General features: G+C 41.8%; 1 protein-coding gene across 3 annotated transcripts in view; it reads left to right on the top strand.

Annotated features, from left to right (window-relative positions):
- The window catches only part of ppp3cca (protein phosphatase 3, catalytic subunit, gamma isozyme, a), a 128,577-nt gene that overhangs the window by 44,151 nt on the left and 71,123 nt on the right, over positions 1–13,303 (top strand). For all 3 annotated transcript variants that reach the window (XM_084337925.1, XM_084337926.1, XM_084337924.1), the window contains exon 3: positions 9,871–9,995. In XM_084337925.1, coding sequence (XP_084194051.1) covers positions 9,871–9,995 — 125 coding nt within the window. The remainder of the gene's footprint in view (positions 1–9,870; positions 9,996–13,303) is intronic.

Genomic DNA, 13,303 nt, shown 5'->3' with positions numbered 1-13,303 from the left:
TCACTACGAAATGTCGCAGTAAACTAAATAGTTCACTGAGGCGTTGTCCCAACGCCATCCAGCAGTAGCTACAGATAGCTCCTGGCATCAATGTCCTACAACAACAACATGCGTATTCGAGTCCCTGGTTTACATCGCATTAAGGCTGAGCCCGAACGTTCGAACGTTCGTTCGTTACGCTGACATTCGGACTTTAATTAATAGGTCCGAACGTTCGGTGAAAAAAAAATAAAGGATGCGCACGGGGTTGAGGTGATGTGAATGCGAGGCGCTCGGCTCAACCAGTATGGTCTGCCGGGCTGCAGCGGGATACTATTTCTCAACCAGAGCTCTATTTTGATTGACAGGCGATTCTGCCAATTACGTCACACCGCTTGCACCCGCCTCTGCTGTTACCACCAATCGGCAAGCCTCAACAGACTTACCGTAGCTACCGGGGAGCCGTAGTTAGCTCCCCGCCGAGGAAGTAATCGGTAACAAGGTTTCCGTAGGTGAACGGTGAACCTGCAGAAGGATCATTAATGAATACCATCCTTTTTCGGCCACGGAGCGCGAGCTTCATGGCGGGAGGTGGTTGCGTTGGAAACAACAGCAGGCGCACGGTGGACAGACCTGTCCACCGTCTACCTCGGAACGGTGGTAGGGCGGACGGGCGGCAGGCGTGTTGGGAGCCCGGCCGTTCCGAGGTAGACGGTGGACGGGTCTGTTGAGCCGAGGCGTGCGCCTCTCCTCCCGGCTCCCCTCCCCGTCGACCAAGAGTGAATACCTGTTATTGAACGTGTAACACTAACTATATAACACTCGATATGAATTGAAAATGGGGGACCCTGATGTAAACAAGACAAACGTCTTTCTCTGGTCTGCATCCCCTTAACAATTGTGTGTATTGCGCCGTACTGTATTGTACCCATTCTGCAATCTGTTAAATAAAGTTTTCATTCATTCATTCATTCATTCATTCATTCATTCATTCATTCATTCATTCATTCATTCATAACGTTAATGCCACAAAACGAATGCATTTGTTTATCTAGCCCCTTACGTGACTGCAAGGGCTATTGTTTATCATACTTTGATTCAGTAGCTTGTTTATTTTCTTCTGAGTGCTTTGTTTAATTACATGTTTACATGAACAGCCACCACTGTAAACAACATGTTTTTCACCAATAGACTATGCAATGCCGCCCTCCGTAGGATCTATAATAATACAATAAAAAAAAATTATTATTATTAAAAAAATGAAAAAAAAAATTATTAAAAAATGTTTTTATTAAAAAATTTAAAAAAACGAACGTTCGAACGTTCGTTCGATAAACCCTGGCGAACGTTCGAACCCTAAAAACAGGGTTCGGGCTCAGCCTTACATCGCATGAGTGAGGGCTGCTGAATAGGGTCCAGCTGTAGCTCAGGAGAATCCTTTTGCATACTGAATGTAGTGTTTAGGGTCCAGCTGCACCCCCGGAGAATCCTTGCTGGAGCTGGAGGCCACTCGAATATACACACAGACAGTGGAGCTGTTTGCAGACAGCGAGGTGGCGATATCTCGCAGATAACACAATCACAAGTATGATTATATAATATATATATTTTATTAAAACAATTTTTTTATATAAAATAATAATAAAAAAAAATTTATCAAAAAAAAGTTGGCAGGTAAGAAATATGCTTGGCGGGTAGATTCTTCCCATCTACCCGCCACTGGCCGGTGAGTCAAAAAGTTAATTTCGCTCCCTGCTGGCAGACAACGCATGGCGGGCAATAACGCTGGACAGCGTTTTTGGCGCTGGATGTGTTAAACAGCCTTGTGTCTCTCTGTCCTCAGTATGGACAGTTCTTTATTAAACAGCCTTGTGTCTCTCTGTCTCTGTCCTCAGTATGGACAGTTCTTTATTAAACAGCCTTGTGTCTCTCTGTCCTCAGTATGGACAGTTCTTTATTAAACAGCCTTGTGTCTCTCTGTCTCTGTCCTCAGTATGGACAGTTCTTTATTAAACAGCCTTGTGTCTCTCTGTCCTCAGTATGGACAGTTCTTTATTAAACAGCCTTATGTCTCTCTGTCCTCAGTATGGACAGTTCTTTATTAAACAGCCTTGTGTCTCTCTGTCTCTGTCCTCAGTATGGACAGTTCTTTATTAAACAGCCTTGTGTCTCTGTCTCTGTCCTCAGTATGGACAGTTCTTTATTAAACAGCCTTGTGTCTCTCTCTCTGTCCTCAGTTTGGACAGTTCTTTATTAAACAGCCTTGTGTCTCTGTCTCTGTCCTCAGTATGGACAGTTCTTTATTAAACAGCCTTGTGTCTCTGTCCTCAGTATGGACAGTTCTTTATTAAACAGCCTTGTGTCTCTCTCTCTGTCCTCAGTATGGACAGTTCTTTATTAAACAGCCTTGTGTCTCTGTCTCTGTCCTCAGTATGGACAGTTCTTTATTAAACAGCCTTGTGTCTCTCTGTCTCTGTCCTCAGTATAGACAGTTCTTTATTAAACAGCCTTGTGTCTCTCTGTCTCTGTCCTCAGTATAGACAGTTCTTTATTAAACAGCCTTGTGTCTCTCTGTCTCTGTCCTCAGTATGGACAGTTCTTTATTAAGCAGCCTTGTCTCTCTGTCTCTGTCCTCAGTATGGACAGTTCTTTATTAAACAGCCTTGTGTCTCTCTGTCTCTGTCCTCAGTATGGACAGTTCTTTATTAAACAGCCTTGTGTCTCTGTCTCTGTCCTCAGTATAGACAGTTCTTTATTAAACAGCCTTGTGTCTCTCTGTCCTCAGTATGGACAGTTCTTTATTAAACAGCCTTGTGTCTCTCTGTCCTCAGTATGGACAGTTCTTTATTAAACAGCCTTGTGTCTCTGTCTCTGTCCTCAGTATGGACAGTTCTTTATTAAACAGCCTTGTGTCTCTCTGTCCTCAGTATGGACAGTTCTTTATTAAACAGCCTTGTGTCTCTCTGTCTCTGTCCTCAGTATGGACAGTTCTTTATTAAACAGCCTTGTGTCTCTCTGTCTCTGTCCTCAGTATGGACAGTTCTTTATTAAACAGCCTTGTGTCTCTCTGTCCTCAGTATGAACAGTTCTTTATTAAACAGCCTTGTGTCTCTCTGTCTCTGTCCTCAGTATGGACAGTTCTTTATTAAACAGCCTTGTGTCTCTGTCTCTGTCCTCAGTATGGACAGTTCTTTATTAAACAGCCTTGTGTCTCTGTCTCTGTCCTCAGTATGGACAGTTCTTTATTAAACAGCCTTGTGTCTCTCTGTCCTCAGTATGGACAGTTCTTTATTAAACAGCCTTGTGTCTCTGTCTCTGTCCTCAGTATGGACAGTTCTTTATTAAACAGCCTTGTCTCTCTGTCCTCAGTATGGACAGTTCTTTATTAAACAGCCTTGTGTCTCTCTCTCTGTCCTCAGTATGGACAGTTCTTTATTAAACAGCCTTGTGTCTCTCTGTCTCTGTCCTCAGTATGGACAGTTCTTTATTAAACAGCCTTGTGTCTCTCTGTCTCTGTCCTCAGTATGGACAGTTCTTTATTAAACAGCCTTGTGTCTCTCTGTCTCTGTCCTCAGTATGGACAGTTCTTTATTAAACAGCCTTGTGTCTCTCTGTCCTCAGTATGGACAGTTCTTTATTAAACAGCCTTGTGTCTCTGTCTCTGTCCTCAGTATGGACAGTTCTTTATTAAACAGCCTTGTGTCTCTGTCTCTGTCCTCAGTATGGACAGTTCTTTATTAAACAGCCTTGTGTCTCTCTGTCTCTGTCCTCAGTATGGACAGTTCTTTATTGAACAGCCTTGTGTCTCTGTCTCTCTCCTCAGTATGGACAGTTCTTTATTAAACAGCCTTGTGTCTCTCTGTCCTCAGTATGGACAGTTCTTTATTAAACAGCCTTGTGTCTCTGTCTCTGTCCTCAGTATGGACAGTTCTTTATTAAACAGCCTTGTGTCTCTCTGTCCTCAGTATGGACAGTTCTTTATTAAACAGCCTTGTGTCTCTCTGTCCTCAGTATGGACAGTTCTTTATTAAACAGCCTTGTGTCTCTCTGTCTCTGTCCTCAATATGGACAGTTCTTTATTAAACAGCCTTGTGTCTCTCTGTCCTCAGTATGGACAGTTCTTTATTAAACAGCCTTGTGTCTCTGTCTCTGTCCTCAGTATAGACAGTTCTTTATTAAACAGCCTTGTGTCTCTGTCCTCAGTATGGACAGTTCTTTATTAAACAGCCTTGTCTCTCTGTCTCTGTCCTCAGTATGGACAGTTCTTTATTAAACAGCCTTGTGTCTCTCTCTCTGTCCTCAGTATGGACAGTTCTTTATTAAACAGCCTTGTGTCTCTCTGTCCTCAGTATGGACAGTTCTTTATTAAACAGCCTTGTGTCTCTCTGTCCTCAGGATGGACAGTTCTTTATTAAACAGCCTTGTGTCTCCCTGTCTCTGTCCTCAGTATGGACAGTTCTTTATTAAACAGCCTTGTGTCTCTCTGTCCTCAGTATGGACAGTTCTTTATTAAACAGCCTTGTGTCTCTGTCTCTGTCCTCAGTATGGACAGTTCTTTATTAAACAGCCTTGTGTCTCTCTGTCCTCAGTATGGACAGTTCTTTATTAAACAGCCTTGTGTCTCTCTGTCTCTGTCCTCAGTATGGACAGTTCTTTATTAAACAGCCTTGTGTCTCTCTGTCCTCAGTATGGACAGTTCTTTATTAAACAGCCTTGTGTCTCTGTCTCTGTCCTCAGTATAGACAGTTCTTTATTAAACAGCATTGTCTCTCTGTCTCTGTCCTCAGTATGGACAGTTCTTTATTAAACAGCCTTGTCTCTCTGTCTCTGTCCTCAGTATGGACAGTTCTTTATTAAACAGCCTTGTGTCTCTCTCTCTGTCCTCAGTATGGACAGTTCTTTATTAAACAGCCTTGTGTCTCTCTGTCCTCAGTATGGACAGTTCTTTATTAAACAGCCTTGTGTCTCTCTGTCCTCAGGATGGACAGTTCTTTATTAAACAGCCTTGTGTCTCTCTGTCTCTGTCCTCAGTATGGACAGTTCTTTATTAAACAGCCTTGTGTCTCTCTCCTCAGTATGGACAGTTCTTTATTAAACAGCCTTGTGTCTCTGTCTCTGTCCTCAGTATGGACAGTTATTTATTAAACAGCCTTGTGTCTCTCTGTCCTCAGTATGGACAGTTCTTTATTAAACAGCCTTGTGTCTCTGTCCTCAGTATGGACAGTTCTTTATTAAACAGCCTTGTGTCTCTGTCTCTGTCCTCAGTATGGACAGTTCTTTATTAAACAGCCTTGTGTCTCTCTGTCTCTCTCCTCAGTATGGACAGTTCTTTATTAAACAGCCTTGTGTCTCTCTGTCCTCAGTATGGACAGTTATTTATTAAACAGCCTTGTGTCTCTCTGTCCTCAGTATGGACAGTTCTTTATTAAACAGCCTTGTGTCTCTCTGTCCTCAGTATGGACAGTTCTTTATTAAACAGCCTTGTGTCTCTGTCTCTGTCCTCAGTATGGACAGTTCTTTATTAAACAGCCTTGTGTCTCTCTGTCCTCAGTATGGACAGTTCTTTATTAAACAGCCTTGTGTCTCTCTGTCTCTGTCCTCAGTATGGACAGTTCTTTATTAAACAGCCTTGTGTCTCTCTGTCTCTGTCCTCAGTATGGACAGTTCTTTATTAAACAGCCTTGTGTCTCTCTGTCCTCAGTATGAACAGTTCTTTATTAAACAGCATTGTGTCTCTCTGTCTCTGTCCTCAGTATGGACAGTTCTTTATTAAACAGCCTTGTGTCTCTGTCTCTGTCCTCAGTATGGACAGTTCTTTATTAAACAGCCTTGTGTCTCTGTCTCTGTCCTCAGTATGGACAGTTCTTTATTAAACAGCCTTGTGTCTCTCTGTCCTCAGTATGGACAGTTCTTTATTAAACAGCCTTGTGTCTCTGTCTCTGTCCTCAGTATGGACAGTTCTTTATTAAACAGCCTTGTCTCTCTGTCCTCAGTATGGACAGTTCTTTATTAAACAGCCTTGTGTCTCTCTCTCTGTCCTCAGTATGGACAGTTCTTTATTAAACAGCCTTGTGTCTCTCTGTCCTCAGTATGGACAGTTCTTTATTAAACAGCCTTGTGTCTCTCTGTCTCTGTCCTCAGTATGGACAGTTCTTTATTAAACAGCCTTGTGTCTCTCTGTCTCTGTCCTCAGTATGGACAGTTCTTTATTAAACAGCCTTGTGTCTCTCTGTCCTCAGTATGAACAGTTCTTTATTAAACAGCCTTGTGTCTCTCTGTCTCTGTCCTCAGTATGGACAGTTCTTTATTAAACAGCCTTGTGTCTCTGTCTCTGTCCTCAGTATGGACAGTTCTTTATTAAACAGCCTTGTGTCTCTGTCTCTGTCCTCAGTATGGACAGTTCTTTATTAAACAGCCTTGTGTCTCTCTGTCCTCAGTATGGACAGTTCTTTATTAAACAGCCTTGTGTCTCTGTCTCTGTCCTCAGTATGGACAGTTCTTTATTAAACAGCCTTGTCTCTCTGTCCTCAGTATGGACAGTTCTTTATTAAACAGCCTTGTGTCTCTCTCTCTGTCCTCAGTATGGACAGTTCTTTATTAAACAGCCTTGTGTCTCTCTGTCTCTGTCCTCAGTATGGACAGTTCTTTATTAAACAGCCTTGTGTCTCTCTGTCTCTGTCCTCAGTATGGACAGTTCTTTATTAAACAGCCTTGTGTCTCTCTGTCTCTGTCCTCAGTATGGACAGTTCTTTATTAAACAGCCTTGTGTCTCTCTGTCCTCAGTATGGACAGTTCTTTATTAAACAGCCTTGTGTCTCTGTCTCTGTCCTCAGTATGGACAGTTCTTTATTAAACAGCCTTGTGTCTCTGTCTCTGTCCTCAGTATGGACAGTTCTTTATTAAACAGCCTTGTGTCTCTCTGTCTCTGTCCTCAGTATGGACAGTTCTTTATTGAACAGCCTTGTGTCTCTGTCTCTCTCCTCAGTATGGACAGTTCTTTATTAAACAGCCTTGTGTCTCTCTGTCCTCAGTATGGACAGTTCTTTATTAAACAGCCTTGTGTCTCTGTCTCTGTCCTCAGTATGGACAGTTCTTTATTAAACAGCCTTGTGTCTCTCTGTCCTCAGTATGGACAGTTCTTTATTAAACAGCCTTGTGTCTCTCTGTCCTCAGTATGGACAGTTCTTTATTAAACAGCCTTGTGTCTCTCTGTCTCTGTCCTCAATATGGACAGTTCTTTATTAAACAGCCTTGTGTCTCTCTGTCCTCAGTATGGACAGTTCTTTATTAAACAGCCTTGTGTCTCTGTCTCTGTCCTCAGTATAGACAGTTCTTTATTAAACAGCCTTGTGTCTCTGTCCTCAGTATGGACAGTTCTTTATTAAACAGCCTTGTCTCTCTGTCTCTGTCCTCAGTATGGACAGTTCTTTATTAAACAGCCTTGTGTCTCTCTCTCTGTCCTCAGTATGGACAGTTCTTTATTAAACAGCCTTGTGTCTCTCTGTCCTCAGTATGGACAGTTCTTTATTAAACAGCCTTGTGTCTCTCTGTCCTCAGGATGGACAGTTCTTTATTAAACAGCCTTGTGTCTCCCTGTCTCTGTCCTCAGTATGGACAGTTCTTTATTAAACAGCCTTGTGTCTCTCTGTCCTCAGTATGGACAGTTCTTTATTAAACAGCCTTGTGTCTCTGTCTCTGTCCTCAGTATGGACAGTTCTTTATTAAACAGCCTTGTGTCTCTCTGTCCTCAGTATGGACAGTTCTTTATTAAACAGCCTTGTGTCTCTCTGTCTCTGTCCTCAGTATGGACAGTTCTTTATTAAACAGCCTTGTGTCTCTCTGTCCTCAGTATGGACAGTTCTTTATTAAACAGCCTTGTGTCTCTGTCTCTGTCCTCAGTATAGACAGTTCTTTATTAAACAGCATTGTCTCTCTGTCTCTGTCCTCAGTATGGACATTTCTTTATTAAACAGCCTTGTCTCTCTGTCTCTGTCCTCAGTATGGACAGTTCTTTATTAAACAGCCTTGTGTCTCTCTCTCTGTCCTCAGTATGGACAGTTCTTTATTAAACAGCCTTGTGTCTCTCTGTCCTCAGTATGGACAGTTCTTTATTAAACAGCCTTGTGTCTCTCTGTCCTCAGGATGGACAGTTCTTTATTAAACAGCCTTGTGTCTCTCTGTCTCTGTCCTCAGTATGGACAGTTCTTTATTAAACAGCCTTGTGTCTCTCTCCTCAGTATGGACAGTTCTTTATTAAACAGCCTTGTGTCTCTGTCTCTGTCCTCAGTATGGACAGTTATTTATTAAACAGCCTTGTGTCTCTCTGTCCTCAGTATGGACAGTTCTTTATTAAACAGCCTTGTGTCTCTGTCCTCAGTATGGACAGTTCTTTATTAAACAGCCTTGTGTCTCTGTCTCTGTCCTCAGTATGGACAGTTCTTTATTAAACAGCCTTGTGTCTCTCTGTCTCTCTCCTCAGTATGGACAGTTCTTTATTAAACAGCCTTGTGTCTCTCTGTCCTCAGTATGGACAGTTATTTATTAAACAGCCTTGTCTCTCTGTCTCTGTCCTCAGTATAGACAGTTCTTTATTAAACAGCCTTGTGTCTCTGTCTCTGTCCTCAGTATGGACAGTTCTTTATTAAACAGCCTTGTGTCTCTCTGTCTCTGTCCTCAGTATGGACAGTTCTTTATTAAACAGCCTTGTGTCTCTCTGTCTCTGTCCTCAGTATGGACAGTTCTTTATTAAACAGCCTTGTGTCTCTCTGTCCTCAGTATGGACAGTTCTTTATTAAACAGCCTTGTCTCTCTGTCTCTGTCCTCAGTATGGACAGTTCTTTATTAAACAGCCTTGTGTCTCTCTGTCCTCAGTATGGACAGTTCTTTATTAAACAGCCTTGTGTCTCTGTCTCTGTCCTCAGTATAGACAGTTCTTTATTAAACAGCCTTGTGTCTCTCTGTCCTCAGTATGGACAGTTCTTTATTAAACAGCCTTGTCTCTCTCTCTGTCCTCAGTATGGACAGTTCTTTATTAAACAGCCTTGTGTCTCTCTGTCCTCAGTATGGACAGTTCTTTATTAAACAGCCTTGTGTCTCTGTCTCTGTCCTCAGTATGGACAGTTCTTTATTAAACAGCCTTGTGTCTCTCTGTCCTCAGTATGGACAGTTCTTTATTAAACAGCCTTGTGTCTCTCTGTCCTCAGTATGGACAGTTCTTTATTAAACAGCCTTGTGTCTCTCTGTCCTCAGTATGGACAGTTCTTTATTAAACAGCCTTGTGTCTCTCTGTCCTCAGTATGGACAGTTCTTTATTAAACAGCCTTGTGTCTCTCTGTCCTCAGTATGGACAGTTCTTTATTAAACAGCCTTGTGTCTCTCTGTCCTCAGTATGGACAGTTCTTTATTAAACAGCCTTGTGTCTCTCTGTCTCTGTCCTCAGTATGGACAGTTCTTTATTAAACAGCCTTGTGTCTCTGTCTCTGTCCTCAGTATGGACAGTTCTTTATTAAACAGCCTTGTGTCTCTGTCTCTGTCCTCAGTATGGACAGTTCTTTATTAAACAGCCTTGTGTCTCTCTGTCTCTGTCCTCAGTATGGACAGTTCTTTATTAAACAGCCTTGTCTCTCTGTCTCTGTCCTCAGTATGGACAGTTCTTTATTAAACAGCCTTGTGTCTCTGTCTCTCTGTCCTCAGTATGGACAGTTATTTATTAAACAGCCTTGTCTCTCTGTCTCTGTCCTCAGTATGGACAGTTCTTTATTAAACAGCCTTGTGTCTCTGTCTCTGTCCTCAGTATAGACAGTTCTTTATTAAACAGCCTTGTGTCTCTCTGTCCTCAGTATGGACAGTTCTTTATTAAACAGCCTTGTGTCTCTCTGTCTCTGTCCTCAGTATGCGGCGATGTCCATGGACAGTTCTTTGATCTCATGAAGCTGTTTGAAGTTGGGGGTTCACCCAGTAACACGCGGTATCTCTTCCTCGGCGACTACGTAGACCGAGGATACTTCAGCATCGAGGTGAGATTCACCGTTTCTTCTGTTACAGTTTCAGCCATTGTGGCTTCAGCTGTTCACTGTTTGTCTTTGGTGTCAGAAATGTAGCGATTCATACTACATTCCTGACTTGTCTGTGATCCAACAGTCCACATAATTTGTAAGGCTGAGACCACTTATCGATTTATTGATAAGTGATAACTGCGCAAAACCGATAAGTGGCGTCACTTATAGATTTTTTGTGTAAGAAAAAAAAAACGTGACAGACAGTTTTGATCGGCCTCCCAAAGCTGAGGCTAGTGCTACTGATAAAATTGTGGATATACTGTCATTATATTCTAATTCAGAGATGCTAGTGCTGGGTTATTTTAACTTGGACTGGCGGAATGCTGCTTCTAGTTACCTGAATTGTAACTTGTAAGTTGATTACTGAGAGCACTAGACCAAACCCTAAAGATCATGCTAAATCCACTCTCATTGACTTGATATTTTCTAACAGATGTGACAGGATCTCTGCTAGTGGTGTTTTTGATTTAGGCATTAGTGATCATTGTCCTACGGTCTGTGTTAGATCCACAAAGCTGCTGAAATCAAGACCGCGTATTGTTCAAAGGAGAAATCTTAAGATCTTTAACCCCCAAAGGACATTGCTACTAATAATAGTCTATGTTTGGCAGGATCTGATAATGTGCAAGCTGCACTGGATTCTTTTATAAAGACATTTAATTGCTTTGTAGATAAACATGCTCCTTCAGGGCTGTACGCTAAGCTTTTTCACTAGGGGCACAGTTGCCCCTAAATGAGACATTTAGGGGCACAGAATATTTTTTAGGCGCACATTTTTAAATAACAATTTTACCATTATAGTGCAAAAAATATGTTCCTCCTGCCTCATTACTGTGGTCCTTTTTATTTAACATTTAAGTGCTTTTGTTTTCAGGTTTGTATATTTTATAATGAACCAACTGAGAAAGTGTAGAAATCACTAATAGAACAAAAACAACAAACTGTGTGTGTGTGTGCGCGCTTGTAGTGCTCCTTGAATGAGATCATCACAACACACACAACATTGCATTAATCAGGAGGACAAGAAACTCTGCATACCTTTGTTTCACAATGAAAAGTGCTTTATAAATAACATTTATTATTATTATAACCCCATGAAAGGATTATTATTTTTATGGGTAATTACCTGCTTCATATTTGTGATTTTACTGGTTTCATGGTGTGCCTAAAGTGATCAATGTGTTGTAGATCTATGCCAATTAATGTTTATGTATATCCGGGACTTTTTTTTATAAGAATTGAGAGGCCTACTAGTAGTAGTAGTAGGCTTAGGCTACTACGGTATTTGTATATGTGACCTTTATTTTGAAAACCGTGTTGCGACGCAACCTTGTTTAAGTTTGCGCTTTTGACAGTGAAATGTTCAGTTCAACTTAGCTCGAAGGAAAGACTCTAATCAAAAAGGTTTAATTGACCCGTATGAGGCTCTTACGGTAGGACTTTGATTGTTTATAGAAGAGGAATGTAATACTATGCAAAACGAGAAATAAACAGTGATTTTACCAGCAGTAAGTTGCAAGCCACTTTCATACGGGGAACCGTGACAATTATTAGTATTATCTTATTTGCATATTGTCTCATTATTAGATGGATAGATAGGTTGATACTTTATTGATCCCCGGAGGGAAATTTAAGTAGACAGTATTTAAGTATTGAAAAACGTCCTAATAGTGGGCTACTCACCTAATGCATGGCTGAACGTTAGAAGTGTGTCCCCGTCAATCATCACTGCCAGATCCGACTTAATTTAATCGGCTATGGTCTCTTATCATCTCTCCACATCGGACGTGGTTCTCATAAGATGGACTGATATCCGCTCTGTTCTTCTTGCAGAGCAAAATTAGCAGCTTAAACTTATTGAAAGGAAGTTCTTCTTTGGCGATGCAATAGCCCACATTCAGTTTCGATTCGATTGTTCGCTAGGAATTATGGGATTTGGTGTTGGATGTATGGACTCTACGCAGACAGGGACATGGTATTTAATCGCACGATAGACTACAACTACCAAGTATAATAGCGTGGCCCAGATTCACTTCACACGCAAATCTTTTTTTCTCGCACGGGGGCTACGCAGTAAATTCATTCATCGCCGACAGATTTTTTCATAGCACCGCAACATTATGTCGCACTGTACAGCCCTGGTTGTAGGCTAATGTTTTACTATTTTTTTTATCCAATTTGAATGGATTAATTTAGGAGTGAAATGCGAATGAAGGGTTGAAATCACTACTCGCAAGGTTGCCCCCAAATATTATTTACCACTCGCACTGGCCAAATTAAGGGGCAATTTGCGATAACCTCGTTGCAGTGTACAGCCCTGTCTAGGATTAAGGATAGGGTTGCACCGTGGTTCTCAAGTGAGCTGTCAGCATTATTTTCTGAGCGGAACTCTGCGTGGTCATGTGCTAGACGCACTGGGGATACGCAAGACTGGCTTTCCTTCAGACAACTTAGAAATAGAACTACTGCAGCTGTGAGGAAGGCTAAATCTGATAACTTTTTAGACTTAGTCTCGAATTCCTACTCTAACCAAGCTAAATTCTGAGGTGCAGTAAACCTGTCAAAAAATAACCCTGCTACATTGCCATTGTGTATTAATGTGGCTGATTGTAAAATCTCGAATCCTCAGGAAATTTGTCTTGCTTTCAATAAACACTTCATTGAGGCTGGGTCCTTATTTGACAGGGTGTCTACTGGGCTGGCTCCACTGGATGTTGACTCTGACCCTAGCCCAATCTTCGATCATGCCTTGTGTGTACCTACATTTTCCTTCCAGCCATTTTCATCTAGTGAAACTCTCAATATCTTGCAATCCATAGACCCTAAGTGTTCTACTGGTGTGGACAATTTATAAAACTGGCAGCCCCTGTCATTTGTGAGCCATTGTCGCACATCTTTAACCTTTCTATTGCATCTGGCATAGTCCCGCAAGTTTGGAAATCTGCCAAGGTGCTCTCCTTGCATAAAGGGGGGGATAGGGATAAGATGGATAACTATCGTCCTATCTCCAAACTATCATGCCTAGCCAAAGCACTGGAGACCTTGGTAAACAACCAATTAAAAACCTTTTTCTCAAGTTGCAAATCATAGTACTATTACAGCTGTTACTTTGGTCACTAATGACATTATTTCAGCCCTGGACAATGGGAAGCATTGTGCAGTTCTCTTTGTAGACATCTCAAAGGTGTTTGATACAGTAGACCAGGGATCGGCAATAGGCGGCCCGCGGGCCGAGATGGGCCCGCCAGCAATAATTTCTGGCCCGT

This window comes from Notolepis coatsorum, assembly GCF_963971535.1.
Source record: "Notolepis coatsorum genome assembly, chromosome: 2".
Classification (NCBI taxonomy): Eukaryota; Metazoa; Chordata; class Actinopteri; order Aulopiformes; family Paralepididae; genus Notolepis; species Notolepis coatsorum.
Note: the sequence above shows the minus strand (reverse complement) of the source record. Positions and strands in the feature narration are given on the sequence as shown.